Source organism: Rutidosis leptorrhynchoides, chromosome 11 (assembly GCF_046630445.1).
Source record: "Rutidosis leptorrhynchoides isolate AG116_Rl617_1_P2 chromosome 11, CSIRO_AGI_Rlap_v1, whole genome shotgun sequence".
In the NCBI taxonomy this organism is placed as follows: Eukaryota; Viridiplantae; Streptophyta; class Magnoliopsida; order Asterales; family Asteraceae; genus Rutidosis; species Rutidosis leptorrhynchoides.
The window spans coordinates 61731364-61758378 of record NC_092343.1 but is presented as its reverse complement, the minus strand read 5'-3'; the positions used below and the strand labels follow the sequence as shown (position 1 = coordinate 61758378).

The window sequence follows — 27015 nt, the reverse complement described above, 5'->3', positions numbered from 1 at the left end:
CATAAATCTAGATTTATCTTTAGAGAAAGAGAGTTCACGAATTAGTAATTTGAATTTGAATGTGATCTAAAATTTTGTATGTTCTATAAGGTAAATTCAGCTAGGAATAAATTTTTCGATGCTGACCAGTAGTGCTTTGCAACTTTAAATTCGGCTCGTTGTACTTTTAAACAACTATAGATCACAAGTATATCAATGCCTGTTTGTGTAATATATAACCTTTGATTAGGCGTAATTTCAAGCATAATCCTAGTGAATCTTAATAGTACCCGAATTATATCCTTGTTTATATGATTTACCTGCGGTACTGAATTATTTCACCTCTTATTTGTTTTAATTGCAGCAGCTTTCTTTGGAAATGGCTTGTAGATGAAAAGGTGCAGACAGACAAATGCCTTACGTTTAAGGTTATTGACTCTTAAGTTCCCTCAATAAAAGTAGCCCGGTTCAGAAATTAGAACACTAGTCACTGGTTTATAGGTCACGACCAGTTGTTAGTCTTATATTAGTTTTAGTTTTAGTAAATCAAATGTAAACCATTACACAGTAGATGATATCATTTATTAAATCGCTACACTGATAATGTCATATGTACAACATAAAAAAAATAGAGATAAGTCGAGGTTATAAAATCTAGGAAATACTGCAAACATTAACCCGGAATAACGACCCTGCCCCTTTACCTGCTAATCCATATTGACATTTAGGTGCCTGGTCTTCTTTTAATTCACCCAAGTAATGATAAACTCTTTACATGTGCTAAACGGATAAGGTTTTCTCTATTCAGGCTACCCGGACGTGTTATCCCGTAACAATTTCCGACCTTTTTCACTGGCCACTCCATTGTGAGGTTTTAATGTAAGAGTTGATAACCATAGCGAGATAGCATAGTGGTTGGGTGGATCGGTTTAGATTCAGTTTATTTTGTTTGGTTTGTTCAGTTTTGAAAATTGTAAAGCGAACCGAAAACCGTTTTCAAAATCGATTTGTTTATTTTTTTAATATTTTCATTCGGTTCATTTTTGGATTAAATGGTTTGACATCGAATATTGAACACCCCTGCTAATATCCTCATAAGAGGTCTCATGTTCAAACCTCTTGCGGTGGCCAGAGAAAGGGTCGAAACGGTCATAGAATAATCTGCTTTCTGCCATATACATTCGAGTAAAATACTCGCCGAACAGGAAGAACCCTATCCATTTACTCACATGTGCGGATCGTCAATATTACCTTTGCACAGAGAACATAAGCACCCCCGGGAGGGAACTAATGAGCTGTGTACGGCTTAGAAATGGAGGGTGTGGCCGTTCTTTTTCACCATCTATTAAATCTACCTTCTTATATAGCTAAAAAATGGTTGATTTGGTACCGGTATCAACTTCACAATCCAACCAATAGGCCACGATAACGCTGCAATTGCTATGCAAATCCCCCACTGCGTTCCATTCAACTTCTCCGTATCTGCAAAATTCTTAAGAAACTCCACCATCACAATCTGAAGAACAATAGTCACTGCAATAATCCCTATAAACAATCGATTCTTGTGAAGACCTTCAAACACATTCTTCTTCTCCAATTTCCTTGCGTTAAATTCATTAAACACTTGGCAGAAAACAAAAGTATTGAAGATAATCGTATTCTTCACTCTTTCATCCACATTAAATATCGATTTACCTTTAAACTGAAAAGTAAGCAAAATCGTTATCTGATACAAAGCTTGAGCCAATAAGTTTCTCCACATAACATTTGTTATAAGAGGTTCAACTCGTCCAATGGGCGGTTTATCCATAAGTTCCTTCGTGGGCCGTTCGGTTGCAAGTGCTAACGCACCCAAAGTATCCATAATAAGGTTGACCCACAGAAGTTGAACTGCTGTTAAAGGTACATCTCCCGCAGAAACCGCGGCAACAAAATTAATAACAAGAGCTGCAACATTAACCGTAAGTTGAAATTGAATGAACTTTTGGATGTTGTTATACACACATCGACCCCACCTTAACACAACCGCAACCGAACCAAAGTCATCATCTAATATAACAATATCCGAACTTTCCTTAGCCACCTCGGTCCCTTGAATCCCCATCGAAAGTCCAATGTCGGCTTCTTTTAAAGCCGGTGCATCATTTGTGCCGTCACCTGTTACCGCAACAACGTGACCTTTCTTTTTTAAACATTGCACCATTAAAAGCTTATCTAAAGGAGACGATCTCGCCATTACTCTGATACCATCCACTTTCATCATTCTTTCGTAATCCGTATAATTACGAAATTCTTCACCTTCGATTACTGCTCCTTCGTTTTCTTGTTGGCCATGTTTAAGTATCCCACATTCTGTAGCTATAGCTTTTGCTGTGAAAACATTGTCTCCTGTAATCATCTTAATCTCCACCCCAGCCGACCTGCAAGTGTCAATTGACTCTTTTACCCCTGGTCTACATGGGTCCTTGATCCCAACAATACCTAGCAATGTCAGTTCATCTCCAGATACCGATTTTTCGGCAGCCTTATCCTCTTTATGAGCGAAAGCGATACACCTGAGGCTGCTTGCTGCCATTCCTTCAATTATACTCTCAAACCGTGCCCTTTCCTCATGATTTATCGACTCCGTAAGTCCATCTTTTCGATAATACCGAGAACACATTGCTAGTACCATCTCAGCCGCACCTTTCCAATGTACATGTATGATGTCATCTTCGTTCTTCTTAATCGAAACCCCACTTCGTTTCTTCTCAGAATTAAACGTTTCAACTTGAAGAATCGTAAAATTTTGCTTCAGGTCCTCCATATCCATACCCAAATTCGTACTAGCCCACGAAAGTATCGCCTTTTCAGTCGGACTACCCGAATATTCATGCGTTCTTCCTTTACAATAAACGCTACCAGTCGTATTTAAACCAACCCCTTGACGATAAAGTTCACGAACTTTCGTACTTACTTCCATTTCGTCTTCAACGAGATCTAAACCGACCCAAAATTGTGTAACTTTCATTTGATTCATGGTCAAAGTCCCAGTTTTATCGGTGCATATAACGGTAGCCGAACCCATAGTCTCACAAGCAGACAACTTTCTAACCATGGCTTGATCCGCCATCATTCGCTTCATTGAATAAGCGAGCGTAAGCGTGACAGCTAGCGGCAGCCCTTCTGGTATCGCCACCACCACAATCGTAACCGCCGCCGCAAAAATACGAGTCACCGAATTGAGTATCTCGTTCGTAGTCGTGTTTTTCCCGTTGTATTCGCGGGTCCCATTCTCATCTTTTGTATTACCCGTGAAATAACGGATTAACATAACTGCAAGAACAAGAAAAGCAACAGCAAGACCGACTTTTCCAATTGACGACGTTAGTTTATTTAAACGAGATTGTAACGGCGTTTGCTCGTTTGTATTAGTTGTGATCGAACTCATCATTTCGCCCCAAGCAGTGTTCATCCCAACTGATATAACTAACATTTTACCATACCCGTCACCCACTTTTGAACCCGAGAACAAAAACGGATTTGTCTTGGAATCAATTTCGATATGATCGCTTTCTCCCGTCATACTCGACTCGTCGATTAGCAACGAATGCCCTTCGATGAAAAAACCGTCTGCAGGTATCTGATCGCCCGTATTCAAGATTATAACGTCCCCAACCACCACATCGAAAATCGATACTTTTTGCCTCCTCCCGTCTCTTACAGCGTCTATTTTTATATCGTTGCTTATTTTCGATAAACGGTCAAACTGTCGTTCTTGTCTGAAGTTACTAACTGCTGATACAACAATAACCAGAACAACAGCTACAAAGATACTACCACCCTCGTACCACCCTGTTTTCGGTCCATCTTCTTTTATACCGAACCCTAATGAAAGGACTGCACACACTAAAAGTATAATAATAGTGAGGTCCTTAAACGCCTCCACCACAAAATAACCGAACCCTTTCGGGGGCGGTTTTTTGTAAGTATTTGACCCAAATGTTGTTTTCCGGGTTTGGATATCATGGGTCATGATACCATTTTCAAGATTTGTGTGAAGCGATTTAGCCAAACCTGTGACGCCATTAAAGTTATTAAGGTTTGACAGATATTTGCTTTTTACTAACTTGGTTAACTCACCTTGATCAATGCTCAAGAATTGTTCATTATGGTGGTCAAAATTAGTAGCTTGTGGGATTATGTTAAGAACAGTATATGAAGGTGCTGATACTATTTCGGAAACCGGATTACGGCTTAGTTTTTCGGTTACTTTTTTGATGGAGAACATAGTGTTCAAGAAGGAAACTGAAAAGTAAGCCAAACGCCATCGTTTTTGGGGTTTTGAAAGTGTTATTGTGCTAATGTTATATACCATAGCTCCAATGTCACACTGTGAAAGGATTTTTTTAACCATTTTTTCGGGTTAAAGCACTTCAAATTTTAAAAAACAGAGGGAAAGTATGTTTTTTTTTGGGTAGCTTAAAAGAAATAATATGATTCTTAACGTCTACAGCTTTGCATCATTTATAATGAGATTTATACATATACAATTGGAATATGAAATTGCTAGGAACCTGCATATTGAAAGAAAAAAAAAATTGTTGCTGCGATTTATTATTTATTATGAATTATGAATATATAATAATAGTAAAATGGAGACCACAGATTATTGACATAGACCATTGAAAATTAACAGTGATCATGGATAATTGAATTGTAGTTATTTACCTATGAAGTAAAAACTACGCAAGAGGAATATTCAAATGAAACCAAATTTTAAGTTGAGAGACCAATCAGAGTGCGACATGTGGCGCGATAATCACATGTGATTGAAAAAAAAAAATTTAAAAAAATTTTCAAATAAAAAATTTTTAATTTTTGTTCGAAATTTTTTTTTTTCCCAAAAAAAAAATTTTTCGAATTTTTTTTTTTTCAATCACATTTGATTGGATTTGACATGCAGTAAATCACATGTGATTCTGCATGCCAATCACATGTGATTGTAAAACTCAATCACATGTGATTCTGCATATCAAATTCAATCACATGTGATTGAAATTTTTTTTTTTAGTAAAATGACGATTTTCAGTTAATTTGTGCTAAAACCTTTAAACACCAAGTTTTTGATCAAATCACCGAATTAACGTCTGAAATTTTGAAGATATGATCACGAAACGCTAACAAACTTGATCAAATCACCAAATTAAAGTCGCTTTCCGGTTGAATTTTTTTTTTGAAAAAAAAATTTGAATATTTTTTGAAAAAAAATTATGATTTTTTTTTTCCAATCATATGTGATTGGATTTGACATGCAGAATCACATGTGATTCTGTTTTACAATCACATGTGATTGGGCTTTACAATCACATGTGATTGGATTTGAAATGCTAAATTTAAAAAAAAAAAAGTAAAAAAAATTTTTTTTTTCAAAAAAAAAAAAAAACAAACAAAAATTATTAAATTTTTTTTTCAAATTTTTTTTCAATCACATGTGATTGTTGCGCCACATGTCGCGCTCTGATTGGTCCGTTGGATCTCAAGCAAATTATTGGATTCAAGGGATTACAAATCTATATTAAGATGGCCAAACTTTATCCATGGGTAAAGAGAAAATGGTTTTTTCAGTTAAGCATTTTTACTTGGATACACGACGTCTATCCGGATTATCCGTTGACTGTCTTCCGCCCCTTTCCTTTAGGTGTGTGTATTGGTCCGGTCTTCGTTTTTCTCGATTTATTCTGTTTGATATGTTCGGTTTGAAATTTTGAGATCAAAATTGAAAACTAAAATCATATTCAGAATTTTGAAGCCAAATTTAAACTCACTTCGCTTTTGGTTAAAACTGAAAATAACAAATATTATAAAAATCTGAAATTTTTCTACAAAATGACAACAAAATGTTTAACAATTTCTTGGTTGTTAATGATACGCATAATGATCCGTCTCAAAAACAGGCAAGGGTCTCGGCAAAAATCCTACCCGGTACTACGCGTCTCGGAATGCGTACTTCTTTTCTCGACATCCGTCTGACGTCATCCCGGTAATTTTACCACGCCGGGCAAATGTAAATAAAGGTAACTTAAAAGATAAATGAGCATTATTCTTATTCGAATTCAAACCATAGTCCAAACCAAAGTTGACAAACTTATTCAAAAGTACTACTAAACCAAAATAAGCTACTAAATCTTGAAGGAAATCTCTAAGGTAAGGTGCTAAGTTCACTCCACTCTACACTCTTCACTCGTTCCCAACGCCCCCTTGATTACCTGTCGTATAAGAAGGAAAACAAAGAATACGACTGAGCCATAGCCCAGTGAACGGATATAACGAATAACGGAGTATAGTATGACATGCAAAATTTATATTCAAAACGAACTTATTTTCAAAATAACTTAGTTGCAAAACAAAGTGCGAATATGAATATATCCACAATACCATATGTCATGATGCAAATTTCATAAAATAATGCACTAAGAGTTAAACAAATATTAACAAAGTATCAAAATGAAATCATAGGGTAGTAACTCCACTAATCATTCATATCAGTGACGTTTCGTATGACACTACGATAAACGTTCACCGTCAAAACAAAATCCTAGGATCGATCCATACGCCTCCTATCACAAATATAATAACAAATACAAAGAGCTCGTACCACCACCGGGTAATCAAAAGGAGACGCCGTAGATATAACAAATACATCGCTACGGTCGATGCCACGTTACCGGTGTCACAATAACGCGCCCATGGGACCTCCATGGATAGGTTACTCTTAGGCATATTTTATTAAAACGTTTTAACCGACATAGGATTATAAATTCCAAATATTTTCCCAAAAGATTAAAGGAGTTTAAAAAAAAAAATTACTAATAAAGTGAGCTTAAACATTCTACGTTCAAACAATTCTTAAAATATTTTATATATAAAAAAAAATGGTATGCCTTATTATTTAAAAGATCGCGAGTCATCCCCACCATTCGGTCTAACCTTTATCAAGAGTCATGATACATAATATTAATATTTTAGCCCTTCACGAATTATCAACTTACACGGGACTTAACGGGACATGTAAAGCCACATGGAATGAGGGACACTCGATACGAATCACCGTACCACTCGCCACACTCACACATGTTCTTTACCGGAATGTTTTCGACATTTTTCTGGGCTATTTCGAGGCGATTACGGGCTGTTTTAGGACTAAAAATAGCAGCTGTTCGAGACAGTTTTCAGGGCCGTTTTTGGTGGGTTTTCGAGACACGGTTTTGACACAATTTCCCAATACCAAATGTTATATTTCCCCAAATTTACACAAGTGATTAGCAATATCGTTAGTACATCAAAATAGGGAAATCATAACACAATATATAGACTAACAAATATAACGAATTTTCAAAGAAGCATGTCATACCAATAATTTTCATACGCAATTCGAACAAAGTTTTGAGAGGAAAGATTTACCGAAGCGGTCCTCGAACCACCTAGAATATCCGTACCTTATGTTGAGTGAAGAAATTCCAAAGACAACAAAACACCACCAATGATGCGATCACCGAGCCAAATCTAAGGAACACACACGTATGAGCACAAAATGTATTCAAATAGGGAGTATGTAATATCCTTTGTTTAATTATGATTCTTAAGTGTTTATTTCTATCTAAATAGTTTCATGAATTTATATTAATGATATAGTTATGTCATCATATATTACCAATACTTCCATTTTCCAAATTATTTGTAACTTACATATTTTAAGATCCGAATTCTCACTACCGTAATCGAAAACATGGACTCTAAACATCAATTTATATTTCTTTTCCATATTACACATAAGTTTTAAATACTCTTATAATTTATAATATGCATCAACCTGAATTGTGTATGTTGTTATAGTTTAAGAAGATTTCAATTAATTACTCATCATATGTTCTTAAATATTATTGTAGTTATAAATCAGTAGACTCATAGTCACATTAATGCACCTTTATTAAATTAGAAGTGCATGACTAATTGACTTAATAGGCTTTTGCAATACAACACAACATACTCCGTACAATTAGTTAACATAGGTTATATATATATATATATATATATATATATATATATATATATATATATATATTAATTGTATAGCTACTAGTTAAATATAACAAGCCATTTCTACAATATATCCATTTTATACTAAAACTTTAACCTCTCAACTCTATAAAAATGTGATATATATGGTCAATCTAAACTAGTAAGTTGATTAAGGAAACCAATAAACGAATTATACATCAATACAAAGATGTGGGTTAGTAGTTACCTTTGAATGTGTTCGTGTATGAATCAAGACTAGACCCGCAAGTATTTCCTTTCTTCTTTAATATCTCTATTGTCTCTATTTCCTTCCTTTAATATTATGATGGGTGATGGATGGATTGTAGTGAGTATTATGACTTTGATGAATATTTCATTCCATTTAGTTTAGTAAAGAGATTACTAAGTGGATAGTACTTGTGAATATATAACCTAACAATGACTATCCATATCCCATCTAATAAGTATTGGCTAAACAAATTCCATTTAATAAATGATACAAAGTCAAGTTTGTTTGATGTCTATACTTCACGTTCCTATTGTACTAATGACTGTGTTATGTAAATTTTCAATTAACTTATTTATCACTTATTACTAAGTATCTATCTTTTTTAATTTATTTAATTTAGTTGTGATATTATAGTGTGTAAGTAATAAACACCCGTTAAAGAGTTTCTTTTATTTATTATTTTTTTTAGAGGATATTACAACTCCACCTACTTAAAAAAAATTTCGTCCTCGAAATTGAAAGAAGTTATAGAATTGAAAACGCACCAAGTAGCAAACAAATGAGGGTGCTCGGCCCGCATGGTCTCCTCGAGTTACCAAGTGGCCTCGCTTGCAGAATGATTCTTCCATTGAACTTTAACGAAAGGGGTGGAGCTTTTACGAGTTACTCGCTCCTCGCGTTCTATAATAGCCCCGGGCTCCTCAACATAAGAAAGAACAGCTCGAATTTCAGAAAAAGGATATTGCACCACGTGCAATGGATGATAGTTGTAACCCCGCAACTGAGATACGTGAAATACGTTATGAACATGAGATAACTGTGGCGGTAATGATAAACGATAAGATACTTCACCAACTCGATCCAATATCTCAAACGGGCCAATATATCGAGGACTGAACTTTCCTCTCAATCCAAAACGTCGTATACCCTTCCAAGGTGACACCTTTAAAAACACCTTATCACCCACAACAAACTCTAACGAACGTCAGTGTTTATCGGCATACACTATCTGTCTCGATTGGGCTTCCTTCAGTCGATTCGTAGCTATAGCGACCTTTTCATTAGTCACTCTAACCAACTCGGGTCCTTCAATCAGTTTTTCACCCATTTCATTCCAACAAACTGGCGCTCTACACTTCCGACCATAGAGCATTTCAAATGGCGCCATACGGATACTAGCCTGCCAATTATTATTATAAGCAAATTCCACCAAACATAAGTACTCATCCCAATTTCCCTTCCAATCTAAGGCACACGCTCGAAGCATATCTTCCAAAATCTGTGTCGTACGCTCAGACTGTCCATCAGTTTGTGGATGAAAAGCAGTACTAAGCTTTAATCGCGTACCCCAAGCTTTGTGTAACCCCTTCCAAAATCTAGATGTAAACCGAGGATCACGATCGGATACGATGGACGAAGGAACTCCGTATAATCTCACAATTTCCTGCTAAAAAAGCTCGGATAGCTTACTTACCGAATAATCCATACGAATGGGCAAGAAATGTGCCGATTTGGTTAATCTATCAATCACCACCCAAATAGCATCATGCCTTTTCACAGTCTTTGGTAAACCACAGACGAAATCCATTGAGATATCATCCCACCTCCACACAGGAATGTCCAACGGCTGCAACAAACTACTAGCACGTTGGTGCTCGATCTTTACTTGTTGACAAGTAAGGCACTTCCCAACATATCTAGCAACGTCTTTCTTCATGCCACTCCACCAAAAGTGCTGCTTTAAATCCTGATACATTTTGGTCGAACCAGGATGTACAAAAAAAGGTGAGCTGTGAGCCTCAGACAACATAGCTTCACGAATAGCATCATCATTAGGAACACACAATTGACTCCCACACCAAATAACCCCATCATCATCTTCTCTGAACTCTTTCACTTTACCCTCCTCCAAATTTTGAAACACTATCCACAAATCCCCATCATCCAATTGAGCCTCTTTACTTCTTGAAATTAAATCGGACTCGAGTTTTAAATTTGCCAACATCCCCGATGCTCCCCTTTTACCCAATCCCATATCAAGTCTTTCGAATTCTCGAATGTGAGTAACCAAACATGAGATACTACCAAATGTCTTTCTACTCAAAGCGTCGGCTACCACATTCGCTTTACCTGGATGGTATTGAATGTTTGCATCATAATCCTTCAATAACTCAAGCCACCTTCGTTGTCTCATATTTATCTCTTTTTGCGTGAATATGTATTTGAGACTCTTGTGATCGGTGAAAATATCACAAGTTTCTACGTAAAGGTAATGCCTCCATATTTTCAACGCAAAAATCACAGCAGCTAACTCCAAATCATGAGTAGGGTAATTTACCTCATAGGGTTTCAACTGCCTCGAGGCATAAGCAATTACCTTACCATGATGCATCAAAACACAACCCAAACCATGCTTAGAAGCATCACCATAGATTTGAAAACCTCCACTTCCTGACGGCAATGCAAGAATAGGAGCTGACACAAGTCTTTTCTTTAACTCATCGAAACTCTTTTGTCGTTCCTCGGTCCACACAAAATTTTCCCCTTTCCTTAACAACTTGGTAAGCGGCAAAGCAATCGTTGAAAAACCTTCAACAAATCTTCGATAATAACCAGCTAAACCAAGAAAAATTTGAACCTCAACAACAGAAGTAGGTCTTGACCAATTTGTAATAGCCTCAACTTTAGCCGGATCCATCATTATACCCTCAGCCGATACAACATGACCCAAGAAGGCAACCCGTTGCAACCAGAATTCACATTTAGAGAATTTCGCAAACAATTTCTTACTTTGGAGGGTTTCAAGTACAACACGAAGATGATTCTCAAGCTCTTCTCTACTCTTTGAGAATACCAAGATATCATCAATGAATACGATCACAAACTTATCCAAATACTCATGGAACACACGGTTCATTAGATCCATGAAAACCGCAGGAGCATTAGTTAATCCAAATGGCATCACTAAAAACTCATAGTGCCCATAACGAGTGCGGAAAGCAGTCTTAAGGATATCTTCTTCTTTTACACGGAGCTGATGATACCCAGACCTAAGATCAATTTTAGAAAAATACTTCGATCCTTGCAGCTGATCAAACAAATCATCGATACGTGGAAGTGGATAACGGTTTCGAATAGTAATACGATTTAACTCGCGATAATCAATGCAAAGTCTCATGCTACCATCGTTCTTCTTGACAAACAAAACCGGCGCACCCCAAAGGGACACACTTGGTCGAATAAAACCACAATCTATCAATTCTTGCAATTGCTCCTTGAGTTCTTGCAACTCGAGTAGTGCCATACGATAAGGAGCTTTTGATATCGGTTGGGAACCAGGAATCAAATCAATTGAAAATTCAACTTCACGAACTGGAGGCAAACCCTACAATTCGTCAGGAAATACATCGGGAAACTCTCGAACAACCTCAATATTTTCAAGCGAAGGACTCTTGATAGACAAATTCTGAATCGAAGCTAAATAACCAACACAACCATGTGAAATGAGCTTTTGCGCCTTAAGAGCTGAGATAACCTTGATAGACTTTACAGGAAGATCACCATTAAAGACACAATCGGGTATAGAATGATTTCCAAACAAAATCCTCTTAGAATAACAATCGATATTCGCGTGATGGTGAGATAACCAATCCATGCCAAAAATAATGTCAAAGTCATGCATGGTCATAGGAAAGAGATTTGCGGGAAACATGCAGTCATTGAATTCCAAACGGCAGTTTTGAAACACACGATCTATAATTTCAATACTACCCATTGGGGTAGAGATCGTAAATGGAGTAGATAACCAAGTTGGAGACACTTTCAAATATTTCGAGCTCTTTACAGACACAATGGAGTGCGTAGATCCAGAATCAAACAGAACGAAGAGGGCACGATGGTGTACAAATACATGACCAGTAATAGTACCTAATAATATCAAGAAGGAATGAACAAATAACTCAAAGGAAATATTTTTAAAATGAATAGGGATCGAAATATACCTATAGCGTCAGCAGCCTGAGCAGCAGTCATGGCAAAGACGCGTCCACCAGGAGCTGGCGGAGGAACCCTCGAAATAAACCCAGGTCTAGGATTCTTGCAATCTTTAGCTAAGTGACCAATCTCTCCACAAGCAAAACATGAACCCGTACTACGATAACAAACTCTTCCCAGATGATTCTTTCCACAAGTCTCACACGGTGCATTGGCATTAACACCACCACTTCCATTACCCCTTTGATGTCCTTGGGGACGGTACACTTGTAATTGACCACGGTTATTATTATTTAGCCCGTAGTCAATCCTTTACTGATTTCCTCTATTATTCCAATTATTACCACGATACCCTTGGTTCCCTAATTGTTGATCCTGTTTGGTAGTCGGTGCAGGCACAGATCGTAGTGGTTGTGCAATCTTAACCCTCTTGTTCTTACCCTCATCATTTTTAGTATCCAAATACTCGGCTCGCTCCATCTCCAAATTCTAAGCATAATCGGCTGCCTCAGCGACATCAAAACATTTCAGATTAATCATTTTAGAGCGGTAACGCCCATGAACAGCCCATTTGTACTTAAGGGCTTGGTCCTCAGCAGACCCAGCAGCAGCCCCAATCAAACCCACAAGCCTCAAAAACCTCTTAGTGAACTCATTAATAGACTCATCATTCCCTTGCTTAATATTCGCATACTCCCGAATCACAGCCTCTTTCTCCACCTCAGAAAAGTACTGACGGAAAAACAATTCTTTGAACTCAACCCAATCTAATGAATCCTCAAAATCGATACCCCCTTTCGCTTGTCTCAAAGTGATCCACCAACGCTGAGCATCCCCCTCTAGTTTATAAACAGCCAATGGAACCCAAAATCTCTCTTCATAACCAAGCACTCGGTAAATCTTCTCAATGTGAGTGATCCAATTCTCAGCTTCAACAGGAGTACTAGCAGTGCTGAATGACAAAGGACGCTGTTTTTGAAACCGTCCTAGCCAAACATGAATAGCATCTCCCGTTACATTTTTATCCTCCCTATATTCATCATCTTCTTCATGCTTAAAAGTCTCACCACCTTGCTTACGCATCGCATCAATAGCTTGAGCTACAATTTTGGGTAACAAATTCGTGATAGTTTGGTTAATCTTGTTTTCTACTTCTTCCTCGGACATTCCTTTTCTTTTCGGTGCCATCTATGAACGAGATGAGGATATAACGGTTACTATTAGTACGAAGAATAATAGAGAATATTCAAAGTGGAATTAGAATAATATAGCGGAAGGAAAATCCTAACCCAAAAGTCTACCCAAATCTCACAGGCCATAACTTAGGACTTAAGTTTCTACAAGAAGGAACCTAAGCACTGATACCATCTGTAAAGACCCTAATCTTACGAATGCCAATACATAAATAAAGGTAACTTAAAAGATAAATGAGCGTTATTCTTATTCGAATTCAAACCATAGTCCAAACCAAAGTTGACAACTTATTCAAAAGTACTACTAAACCAAAATAAGCTACTAAATCTTGAAGGAAATCTCTAAGGCAAGGTGCTAAGTTCACTCCACTCTACACTCTTCCCTCGTTCCCAATGCCCACTTGATTACCTGTCGTATAAGTAGGAAAACAAAGAATACGACTGAGCCAAAGCCCAGTGAACGGATATAACGAATAACGGAGTATAGTATGACATGCAAAATTTATATTCAAAACGAACTTATTTTCAAAATAACTTAGTTGCAAAACAAAGTGCGAATATGAATATATCCACAATACCATATGTCATGATGCAAATTTCATAAAATAATGCACTAAGAGTTAAACAAATATTAACAAAGTATCAAAATGAAATCATAGGGTAGCAACTCCACTAATCATTCATATCAGTGACGTTTCGTATGACACTACGATAAACGTTCACCGTCAAAACAAAATCCTAGGATCGATCCATACGCCTCCTATCACAAATATAATAACAAATACAAAGAGCTCGTACCACCACCGGGTAATCAAAAGGAGACGCCGTAGATATAACAAATACATCGCTACGGTCGATGCTACGTTACCGGTGTCACAATAACGCGCCCATGGGACCTCCATGGATAGGTTACTCCTAGGCATATTTTATTAAAACGTTTTAACCGCCATAGGATTATAAATTCCAAATATTTTCCCAAAAGATTAAAGGAGTTTAAAAAAAATTACTAATAAAGTGAGCTTAAACATTCTACGTTCAAACAATTCTTAAAATATTTTATATATAAAAAAAATGGTATGCCTTATTATTTAAAAGATCGCGTGTCATCCCCACCATTCGGTCTAACCTTTATCAAGAGCCATGATACATAATATTAATATTTTAGCCCTTCACGAATTATCAACTTACACGGGACTTAACGGGACATGTAAAGCCACATGGAATGAGGGACACTCGATACGAATCACCGTACCACTCGCCACACTCACACATGTTCTTTACCGGAATGTTTTCGACATTTTTCGGGGCTATTTCGAGGCGATTACGGGCTGTTTTAGGACTAAAAATAGCAGCTGTTCGAGACAGTTTTCAGGGCCGTTTTTGGTGGGTTTTCGAGACACGGTTTTGACACAATTTCCCAATACCAAATGTTATATTTCCCCAAATTTACACAAGTGATTAGCAATATCGTTAGTACATCAAAATAGGGAAATCATAACACAATATATAGACTAACAAATATAACGAATTTTCAAAGAAGCATGTCATACCAATAATTTTCATACGCAATTCGAACAAAGTTTTGAGAGGAAAGATTTACCGAAGCGATCCTAGAACCACCTAGAATATCCGTACCTTATGTTGAGTGAAGAAATTCCAAAGACAACAAAACACCACCAATGATGCGATCACCGAGCCAAATCTAAGGAACACACACGTATGAGCACAAAATGTATTCAAATAGGGAGTATGTAATATCCTTTGTTTAATTATGATTCTTAAGTGTTTATTTCTATCTAAATAGTTTCATGAATTTATATTAATGATATAGTTATGTCATCATATATTACCAATACTTCCATTTTCCAAATTATTTGTAACTTACATATTTTAAGATCCGAATTCTCACTACCGCAATCGAAAACATGGACTCTAAACATCAATTTATATTTCTTTTCCATATTACACATAAGTTTTAAATACTCTTATAATTTATAATATGCATCAACCTGAATTGTGTATGTTGTTATAGTTTAACAAGATTTCAATTAATTACTCATCATATGTTCTTAAATATTATTGTAGTTATAAATCAGTAGACTCATAGTCACATTAAGGCACCTTTATTAAATTAGAAGTGCATGACCAATTGACTTAATAGGCTTTTGCAGTACAACACAACATACTCCGTACAATTAGTTAACATAGGTTGTATATGAATTTATATATATATATATATATATATATATATATATATATATATATATATATATATATATATATATATATATATATATATATATATATATATATATATATATATTAACTGTATAGCTACTAGTTAAATATAACAAGCCATTTCTACAATATATCCATTTTATATTAAAACTTTAACCTCTCAACTCTATAAAAATTCATGTGATATATATGGTTAATCTAAACTAGTAAGTTGATTAAGGAAACCAATAAATGAATTATACATCAATACAAAGATGTGGGTTAGTAGTTACCTTTGAACGTGTTCGTGTATGAATCAAGACTAGACCCGCAAGTATTTCCTTTCTTCTTTAATATCTCTATTGTCTCTATTTCTTTCCTTTAATATTATGATGGGTGATGGATGGATTGTAGTGAGTATTATGACTTTGATGAATATTTCATTCCATTTAGTTTAGTAAAGAGATTACTAAGTGGATAGTACTTGTGAATATATAACTTAACAATGACTATCCATATCCCATCTAATAAGTGTTGGCTAAACAAATTCCATTTAATAAATGATACAAAGTCAAGTTTGTTTGATGTCTATACTTCACGTTCCTATCATACTAATGAGTGTGTTATGTAAATTTTCAATTAACTTATTTATCACTTATTACTAAGTATCTATCTTGTATAATTTATTTAATTTAGTTGTGATATTATAGTGTGTAAGTAATAAACACCCGTTAAAGAGTTTCTTTTATTTATTATTTTTTTTAGAGGATATTACAACTCCACCTACTTAAAAAAAATTTCGTCCTCGAAATTGAAAGAAGTTATAGAATTGAAAACGCACCAAGTAGCAAACAAATGAGGGTGCTCGGCCCGCATGGTCTCCTCGAGTTACCAAGTGGCCTCGCTTGCAGAATGATTCTTCCATTGAACTTTAACGAAAGGGGTGGAGCTTTTACGAGTTACTCGCTCCTCGCGTTCTATAATAGCCCCGGGCTCCTCAACATAAGAAAGAACATCTCGAATTTCAGAAAAAGGATATTGCACCACGTTAAAGAGTTTCTTTTATTTATTATTTTTTTAGAGGATATTACAGCAGTCCTTTGCTATCGACAAAAAAGAAAGACTCCCGCCACTCTTTCAATGACGTGTTCATATCTCCAGTAAAATTGATTTCCGCTCTCCGTTTGATGGTAAACCATCCAACCTCAGACTTCGAGACGGAAAAGCAGAACCGAAACATACGGACGGTAGGAAGAATGTGATAGTGGTTAAGGTACATCTCCCACATCACCAATTTTTGGTACGCATGAGGATGTAACTGCGCAGGCGCTATGCCATAGTGCTCAAAAAACTGATACATAAATTCAGAGTAGGGCAATCGAAAGTTGCCCACACTAATGGCATGGCCATAAAAGGTAACCATGCCTGAAGGAGGCTTATGGGCCCTATGGATGGCATCAGACACCCTCAATGAATAACGGGACAAAAACGGGTACTTTTGTACAATCTCGTCAAGATATCTATCGCATACTAGACTTATGATTCCATTAACATTTACAGAAGGCCTACCGGAAGTTTCGCGAACACCTACGCTAGTAGAAGTGGAAGACTGATCCGCCATATGTACGAAAACACAAAAAGAAAAATAATAAAGATGAAGGAAATAGAAAAGATACCCTTTTTCGTAAAAAAACTGTTGGTTCTTTTTTGAAGAAGGAGCGTTTAAGGCACAAAGGCTGTAAAAAGTAGAAATATTGGGAAAGGGAAGCTATTTATAGGTTCTAAGAAAACTGATCCAACGGCTCAAATCAAAAGATGGATCAACAAAAGTAATGATTAAAAGGGCAAAAAGAAATCTCTCGAACGCCGTTCCAAAAAGTTGAAAAACGGAAAGTACACGAAAAGGGGGGCGCATTTGCAGAAACTGTCTTTTCGCGCTGACAAACATTAAATGCACATCCAATCAGGAAGTGTGGCCTTGTCTCGGAAGTTTGAAGACGATAACCGTTCCGGCTACCGCCATCAAACTGGGGGGACTTAATGATAAGCATAATGATCCGTCTCAAAAACAGGCAAGCGTCTCGGCAAAAATCCTACCCGGTACTACGCGTCCCGAAATGCGTACTTCTTTTCTAGACATCCGTCTGACGTCATCCCGGTAATTTTACCAAGCCGGGAAAATGGCAAGACCGAGAACCCGGATGACATACGCACAACCGGCACCATACAGCCAGTCATCATAATCATAACCGTGAAGAAACACTTGGAACAAGTGTTCGGCGAGACCCACCCGGCTAGACTGAGAGCATCGTGATGCCTCAGCCGGAATCAACCTGCCGTCAGTACCATCATGACATTTCAACCCGACACGAAGATATTCTCCCGGGACAAGCACGTTGTCCCGGAGAAAGTGCACTATCCCGGAGAAAGTGCACTATCCCGGAAAAGACACTCTGTCCCGGAATGATCACCTGATAACGGAACGAGCATGCAAGCAAGTTAGATGCCACGTCAGCCCGCAAATCTAGGGAAGTTCGTTAGGATATGTTATTCCCCACGAAAAGGACAGGTGCCACGTCACCCCTCGGGATTGACAAAGTTCGCTACAACCATGAAAGGGACATGTGCCATGTCACCATTCCCTCCTAAACATCTTTAAACACGTAAACAAGATCTTTCATTCACACAACACTGGATGCATTAACGTTACTCTGCCCAAATCAATTGCGTTAACATCACTTCAGTCGTTAAACCAATTCCGGCCGGTGCTCCGATCATCGTCGGAATTAATCCTCACTCTTAGATATTAGATTATTCGATTCCAATCGAATAAGGCTAATTCAATCGATTGTTTTACGCCCTTGGAATCCAGATTCCAAATCGGGGTTTGCACAATTATTGGAGTTAAAACATTCGATTTACTCTTTTTCCCAAATTAAGCACTCAAACCCGAAATCTAATCACACTTAACGATTTTGGTTTGATCAGTTGTAGTTATATATATATATATATATATATATATATATATATATATATATATATATATATATATATATATATATATATATATATATATATAGTGAAAGGATCCTGGAAGAACTCTGCATAGCAGAGAACCCAGCGAACCATCACCTGTGATTTTACCAGACATCACAAACAATGAAATTGAAAGTTAAAATCGATTGAAACAAGATTCTAAGGCAGCGATTGTCAACTTCCTTGAAAGATTATACTCCAAATCATCAACAATTTCCTCAATTTCATGATAAACAGTGAACGGATGATGAACGATGAACATGAATTCGTAGCATCAATCAAAGGCGTTTTAGATGTTGATTCCAACATGAAAGTTGCTTAAATTGTTGCATCTAATGCTCGGCAATCGTCAATTTAAGCTGAAACATCATATAGATTATGAATTTGAGCTATGAAAAATTGTTGACTTTTTTCCCCAAATCTCTGACTCACGAATTCGAGCTCAAATCTAGGAGTTAGAATCTGAAACTTTGCACATAGATTCACGAGATGAAACCTAATAAATCTGCGTTTTTAATTTTTGCTATAGGTTTGATTTTGAGAGATTCAATTTCTTACGAAGAACAGAGTGTGCCTGCACCCAAAACAAGCTCAATCTGCACGCAGATTGAGTCAATCTGCACGCAGATCGACTCCATATGCACCCAACTTGACTCAAGCTGCACGCAGATTGACTCGAGCTACAAGCAGATTGACTCGAGCTGCACGCAGATTGAAGGTCGAGCTGCACATAGATGAAGGTCGAGCTGTTGGTTCTCTCGATTCTCTACCACCTCTGGTTCTATCTGGATCCTCACCACACACACACACACACACACACACATATATATATATATATATATATATATATATATATATATATATATATATATATATATATATATATATATATATATATATATATATATATATATATATATATATATATATATAACTAGAAAAAGTGGCTCGCGCGATGCGGCGGGGCTTTTTTGATTGAATATTCATATTTAACGTAGCGTTATGTATGTACAGAATTAAAAACGTGTCACCACGGGTGTATTTGGATACACGTGGTTAGCACCTAGTATACATAATGGTCTGCGCGTTTTTGACGATAGGAAAATTGCCTAAAAAAAGGAACGGGACCGTCGGTATGATGTAGTTAGTTTGAGTTGTTTATTGTACATGTATGTATATGTAAGAAAGTTAGCCCGAAATATTTAACATTTTTTAAATACGTCCGTTTCGCGTATAGTTAGTTGCGTTGCGTTTGTAAAATTATTTCGAGTTGAACGGTGATGTCGAATAAATTTAACGTATAATGAGCGAGAAGATAGGTCTCGTTAAAAATTTATGTGGAGTTTATTTAAGTTTTTTATTAAAATTGTAAATTTACATTTTACCTCTTATTTGGGGGGTTAGAAGTATAAGTGGGGAAAGTTTGAGGGGTTTTTTTTTTTTTTTTTTTTGATGTCGTTTATGTTTCATCAAACGATTAAATTTGTTACTCCAATTAGTATGTAGGTATAATGAGCGAGAAGATAGGTCTCGTTAAAAATTTATGTGGAGTTTATTTAAGTTTTTTATTAAAATTGTAAATTTACATTTTACCTCTTATTTGGGGGGGTTAGAAGTATAAGTGGGGAAAGTTTGAGGGGTTTTTTTTTGTTTTTTTTTTGATGTCGTTTATGTTTCATCAAACGATTAAATTTGTTACTCCAATTAGTATGTAGGGTTAATAATAATTAATATATTAGTAATTAATAACGATGGAAAATATTTCCGTATAGAAGTTTAGATGTTTATTCAAACAAGGAACCTGATTATTGGCCTAAGCTAAATACGTGTTTACTTTCATTAGTGAATAAGTACTACGTTTTAATTTGTGTAATATTTTACTTAACCAAAATAGTTAAAAGATCACTTTCAATGTGGAGCATTCTTGTAACATCGTTTTTCTTTCCCAAAAAGATGGGAACACAACTTAGAAAATAAAAAATTTATTTGCAACTAAGTTTTAAGCTTCTTTTATAACATTTATGTCCAAATTTCATGTCGATAGTAATATTTGTTTGCGTGTAGGATTGCAGCTTTGCTCGGTCAATACAACAGCCGGACACTAAATGGTAAATCCGTTTCCTGGCCGTGTTTTGTGATGTCGATCACAATTAACAAAAGCTACCAGCTGTCTATGCTATTAGTTGCTTAATTACACATTTCAAGTTAATGTTCTACATTTTCTTGTTCTTATTTATTAGGGATAAAGCCATAAATATGCCATATACTTTCAGTTTTGTCCCAATGTAAGTCATATACCCCAAAAAATACCAATATAGGTTATATACTCTTAAAAGTTGTATCGATGTACACAAATTTAATAAGTTACCTGCTGAACCGGTAAAGTTAATTATTTAACATTATTTTTGCATTTTATATGGCTACAAATAGGACATATACTTTCAGTTTTGTTCCGATGTAGGCTATATACTTTCAGTTTTGTTCCGTTGTAGGCTATATACTTTCAGTTTTGTTCCGATGTATCACCGTCATTCTCCACGTAGAATGCCACGTCATTGTATAGTTTTTTTATCCGGTTAATAAGTTTTGTTCGTTCATATTAGTACACTTTATGAAAGTATATAGTCTACATTGGTATTTTTCGGGGTATATAGTCTACATTGGGACAAAAATGAAAGTATATGACCTATTTATAGCTTTAACCCTATTTATTATTCATTCGGTTGATGATATTAATGTGTCATCTAACAACATTTTAGATAGTTGTGATTTACAAGAAAATAATGGTAATTAAGTTATTCTTTATAACGGCTAGAAATTGTGAGATATATATATATCCGTAACACTTAACTTGATACAGTTGCGATAGTGGGGTCAAAGGGCAATGCTCACTTGAAGGGATCCGCCCCGATCCAAACGGTATTTTACCATCACTGTATTATAAAATATTGCCTCCAAACAATTTTCCCTTCAAAAGTTACGCCTTTTAGGGTACCAATTTTTCCTGCCAAAACTAAAACTAATGAATGTGCCTTTTCATTTACACGCCAAAGTTAAGTAATTTATGATTTTCGTTTGGTTCTTTGCTTTCGCAACCAACATACAGAAAATATACTCATTCTCTCTAATATCCATATAATAATTCTTCTCAATTAATATCAAAATCTTCGTTCTTGTTTTATCCCAATTGAGATTTTGTCAAACCCAGGCTTCTTATGATCGATATACTTAATTGAGAACGTGTCACACGATTCATGAACCAATCAGATTATCAATTTCATACTCTCTTTATAACAATTCATTGATTGAGACTTAGCTTTATTCTAACTAATATTAATTTTTTTTTTATCATTTGTAACTAGGGATGACAATGGATACCCGATCCAGTGGATATCCATCTGATCCACCCGATTATTCGTGGATATGGAAGATCTAAATGGATATGGATATGGATGTGGATGAAAAAATTTCATCCATGGATGAACCTGCGTTCACTCGAAATAACTAAATATATAAATTTATCACTCAAATTAGTATCATTTATGTAGTCATATTTCATTAATTATATTCATATTCATCTTTCTTTATATTTTCTCTAAAAATAGAACTTTCTTCTTATATTTTGTTTTGTTTAAATAATCAAATGTATTTATCGTACTTTGGTAGTTCAAATGTGATTCCATGTAACTAAAAGTAAGCAACTTACATGTCGATATCTTTACACGTTTAATATGTTATCTATTGAATATTTGTTATATAGATTAGTAAAATGTGACTTTCGGTCGCATAAACTATTAAAAATATTACTTTGGATCGTATATAGTGAACCACCGCTTATAATTGTTAAAAATAAAATAAATTTAAACGGATATGGATAATTATCCATTAACCCGCTTCACTCGACGGATATGGATATGGATGGATGAAAAGTAAAAAAAATTAATGGATATGGATATGGATACGGCCTCACCCGATCCATATCCGATTCATTGACATCCCTATTTGTAACTGTGATTGTCACGTAGAGTTAAATTTGGATTTTTTTAAATAGTATTATTTGGAAATGAGTTTACAAAAGTGAGAATTTTGAGATGAGTTTTACAAAACTAGTATAACCGGACTTTGAAAGTCTGATTTGACACATGTCACATGAAGCCGGCCTTTTAAAGGCCGGGTTGTGTCCACTTTTTCCACATGGAAACAATATTTTAAGTGATAGACACTTTTTGCCACCCCCTGCCCTAAACCGGCATTTCAAACGCTGGTTTGCGAGCTTTTCTGACGTATACTGAAACGACCTTTCAAAAGCCGGTTTCAAATGCAATAAGTGACCTAAATTATTGACTGAATCCCTACCTTATCATGATCAAATTTCTTACCTTTTTACTTTTATATATACCAAAAGTATCTTCAATCCAATAACAACATCACAAACAACACAATTACATTTCAAATACATCAAACTGAGGTTTGTACATCAACAAAATGTCCAATTATGAATATGTTGGATGGGAATACCTTCTGGATGTCGATGATTCCGACCTCACTTAACATGTATCGCTTAAAAGTCCGACTCAAACAATTTTGGTGCCGACCTCAACCTTATCATGATCAGATTTCTTACCTTTTTACTTTTAGGTTCGCAACCCACTCAACCTGTATCGCTAACAAGTTCGACTCAAACCATTTTGGTGCCGACCAGGCCGCCGCCCCATTCGCCGACCTTATCACCACCATCCCCCAACCTACTCGTGGAAAACAAAAGCAGCATTTTACACCACCATGACCTATTTTGCGCGGGTCTGGGTCTAATAAAACGAAGCAATTATCGTACCGGATTCCCGGACCCGTTGGTGTTTTCCAAGATGCGTATGAACTTCAACATAACGAGAATAACGTTGTGGATGACAAGTGTACGCAAGATTTTAAAAGGGAAGTAATAAACAATCCTGAAGTTGATGATTCGTTTACACTAGGTCCGTGGTTTCATGCCATGAAGTTTGCATATCCATACGAAGGTAAACAAGAATATTGTTAGGTTATTAAAAAAAATTAAACAAATTTTTGACATTTTTTCTATAAATTTGTGACTGCAGACAACTCTAATATAGCAAACATTCTGGGACAACGTAGGTGTAACTGGGTCGATCAAGTTGTTGGTATCATCAAACACGCCCACATAATACTAAAAAACGCTTTATAACGGACATCGTAGGCATTATTTTTTTATAAAACTCAGACATAACTCTCTCAGTAACAAGTGGTTTATGGTTTAAGTGATTACTTTGGAGTCGATTAAGCTTTTGCGTATAGTAATCAACTTTGAAAATGATGTATTCTCAAGTACAACAAAACAAATACTCCGTATAAGACCATTCCTAATGAGCCTCGTGCTCAATACTTCCTGAGCTCCTCCCTGGAGGGCGCCGTTGGCATTGGTGCCGCCCTCGGCCGCCCTCGATTGATTTCCTTTGCTCCGTGCTGCTATCCTCCTTCGACATGCAATTTTGAGGGCGAGGCTGTGTGGGGTCCGAGGGTGTAACGGCCATATTCGGCAAGGGTTATTTTTATTTTTATTTTTTTCTCTCCTCTATAAATACAATTCATTCTTCCATATCTCAGCACCATAAAAATTATACCAAATTACTCCAAAATCAAACAATCTTCACTACAATAAATATCACTCAAAATGACACTCACTCTCGTCCTAATTTATGTTTACTACAAGGGTGAGTTTTCAGATGATTGAAAATGGTTTCGAAGTTGTTGGAGTTTGTCAAAGAAAAAGTGGAGTACCGGTTCACGGACTTGGTGTATTACAATGACGCTGAGAAACTATACGGGTTTCTTGATACGGATGAAGATTAGGATGAAGTTAAAATTAGAGCAATTACGAGAAATGAACCCATAAACGTGTATCTTCATCGTTCGTCAAGAGAGAGTAGCGATGAAGAAGAATGAGTTAGCGATGACACGATTAATAAAAATTATTGATTTCATTATTATTATGTGTTTATTAAGTTTATGTTTCGTTTTCTCTTAGTTGTGTAAATTAAAAAAAATGTAATCGTATTTATGTTTATCAATAAAAGTGTTGTTTAAAAAAATTGTAATAATAATAATAATATGATAAATAATAAAGACAACAACAATAATAATAATAATAATAATAATAATAATATAATAATAATAATAATAATAATAATAATAATAATATTAATAATAATAATAATAATAATAATAATAATAATAATAATTAAATGTGGGGCCATATGATGGGGAGGAAGAATGTCATGGTTGATAGTTGTGTGTGATGGGGAGGAAGTGAAAAATTAATGAAGAGAGAAAGCTGATGTGGCGCTGATGTGGCGGTGTGTCCTGGGGAGGAAGCACGTCATAATTGAGAGTGGTCTAACACTACAACATGCACAAGGTGCTAAAAATGGACGACTAGAGTATTCTCGCAAAAAATATTTATAATAATACAAAATAAGTACACAAACTCTTTTCTTATTTCGGAAGATGATCCTCCACACATCACATTTTGATTCATTTACACTTTTGTTTCATAAATTTACAGTTATGCTCATAGATTAATCTAGGAAGTTGAACTTATATTATTATTGTAAATATATTTAAGGATAAAATAGGTAATTAGGTGTACATGGATCAAAAAGTGTTGTGTGAGGATCACCTCCCTTTTCTTATTCATATAATGAAATATATTTAGTATTAATTAATTAATGTTAAATTGTTAATAAATGTGTGGCGTTGGTATGTCAAATGATTTTGTTGGTACAATACTATACGATTTTCATTAAAATATTTTATTCATATTAAGCCTAACGGATTCAAAAAAACTTATATCTCGGTTTAACCGTTAGTATCTATGTAAATTATTAATTATTACAAGTAATTTTTAACAATGAAACAATCCAGGGTGTTTTTCTTTTTCAAACCCTAATGTTCCCCGACTTTCCAGGGCGAATTGCGGCGAATATTTCTGCTCTTTAATTTCATTTTTTCTTAGCTCTTTGTTAACCAATCGTTTGCTCTTGACTGTGCTGTTATCTCGTTCATTGGATCATGTGTAAGAGTTTGGGAGGTACCAAAAAGAAACATGTGCCTATAACAACACCTAAGGTATTAAGAAATCGTTCTATTGGTGTGGATATGTTGAAAATACACTCGCTAGTAATGGTTCGTCACAGGTGTGGGTTATTCAGGAGGAGAATTCGCAACAACAATCCCATATGATATTGGATCATTTAGCAGGGTTACCCATAAATGATCTGGGGGGTAATGATATTAATCTTACGTGCGTGGATGATAAGCACAATGTTCATACGTGCTCTAATGTTTCAAAATATTAAGTTTCCGAAGATAAAAGTTGGGTCCTTTAAAAACATTGATCATGTGTTATCTGAAGGGCATGCGGATTCAAGAAATAACATATTGAAGGAAGATGATTTCTTAAAGTCTCCAGCGCATGCTTGCATGTATATGAGTTAGGATCATGGAAAACAACATGCTTCATCTCCGTCAGAAGCGAAATCATATGTTAGGGTTGTTAGTAATGCGAATTAGCCTAGAAAGTCCAACTTTTGGCTGTTTGAACAAGAGGTTGAAGTAGCTCAAAATGTTAATGTGGAGATACCATTAGAGTCTGTCAAAGAAGCCTCACGACGATATATAGTCTATTGCAAACGAATAGTGTTTCCTATTGTCCATCATTATAGCCTTAATGCAGGGCGTAAATATGGAACTGTAAAAGCTAGGCTTTTTCTTTTTCAAGTTCTCAACAAAGCAATGAATGATGGATGTTAATATGTTATTGAGAACGACCCTTGGTTGATAAGAACCATTCCGATTATATTAAACTAGTGATCTCCTAATGTCCCTTGTCCAAAGAAGAACGAACCAATATTCTTATATGGATCAAGATGCATAATATTAACTTGGCAGGGTTTACAAAGGTGGGTTTAAGTGTTATGGCGTCAAAGTTAAGGACTCCTATGTTACTTATTTTTTAACGAGTATAATGTGACAAGAATCATTGGGGCGACGTAACTATGCTCGTGCAATGATAGAGGTGTCTACAAAGGCCGAACTAAAAGATACTATTAAAGTTGCTATGCCGACTCTAGATGGAGGTGTCAAGATGATGTGTGTGGTTAAAGCTGAGTATGAGTGAAGGCCTCCGATGTGATGCCCCGTACAAAATCAACGTCTACGGATCATCAACAACAGGTTAATTACACGGTACAATACTACATGCTGTTTTAAAACAAGTTTTGCATTCATGAA

General features: G+C 35.8%; 1 protein-coding gene across 1 annotated transcript; it reads right to left on the bottom strand.

The window, feature by feature from the left end:
• Positions 1-1330: 1330 nt before the first annotated feature.
• On the bottom strand, positions 1331-4375 carry LOC139877153 (calcium-transporting ATPase 12, plasma membrane-type-like). The gene has a single exon (XM_071864567.1). The coding sequence runs from the start codon at positions 4373-4375 to the stop codon at positions 1331-1333; it is 3045 nt and encodes a 1014-aa protein (XP_071720668.1).
• Between the last annotated feature and the right edge of the window lie 22640 nt (positions 4376-27015).

What these genes read in the sequence shown, in the direction of transcription:
- LOC139877153 (XM_071864567.1), bottom strand. Translation starts at nt 4,375, where the DNA reads ATGGTTAAAAAAATCCTTTCACAGTGTGACATTGGAGCTATGGTATAT.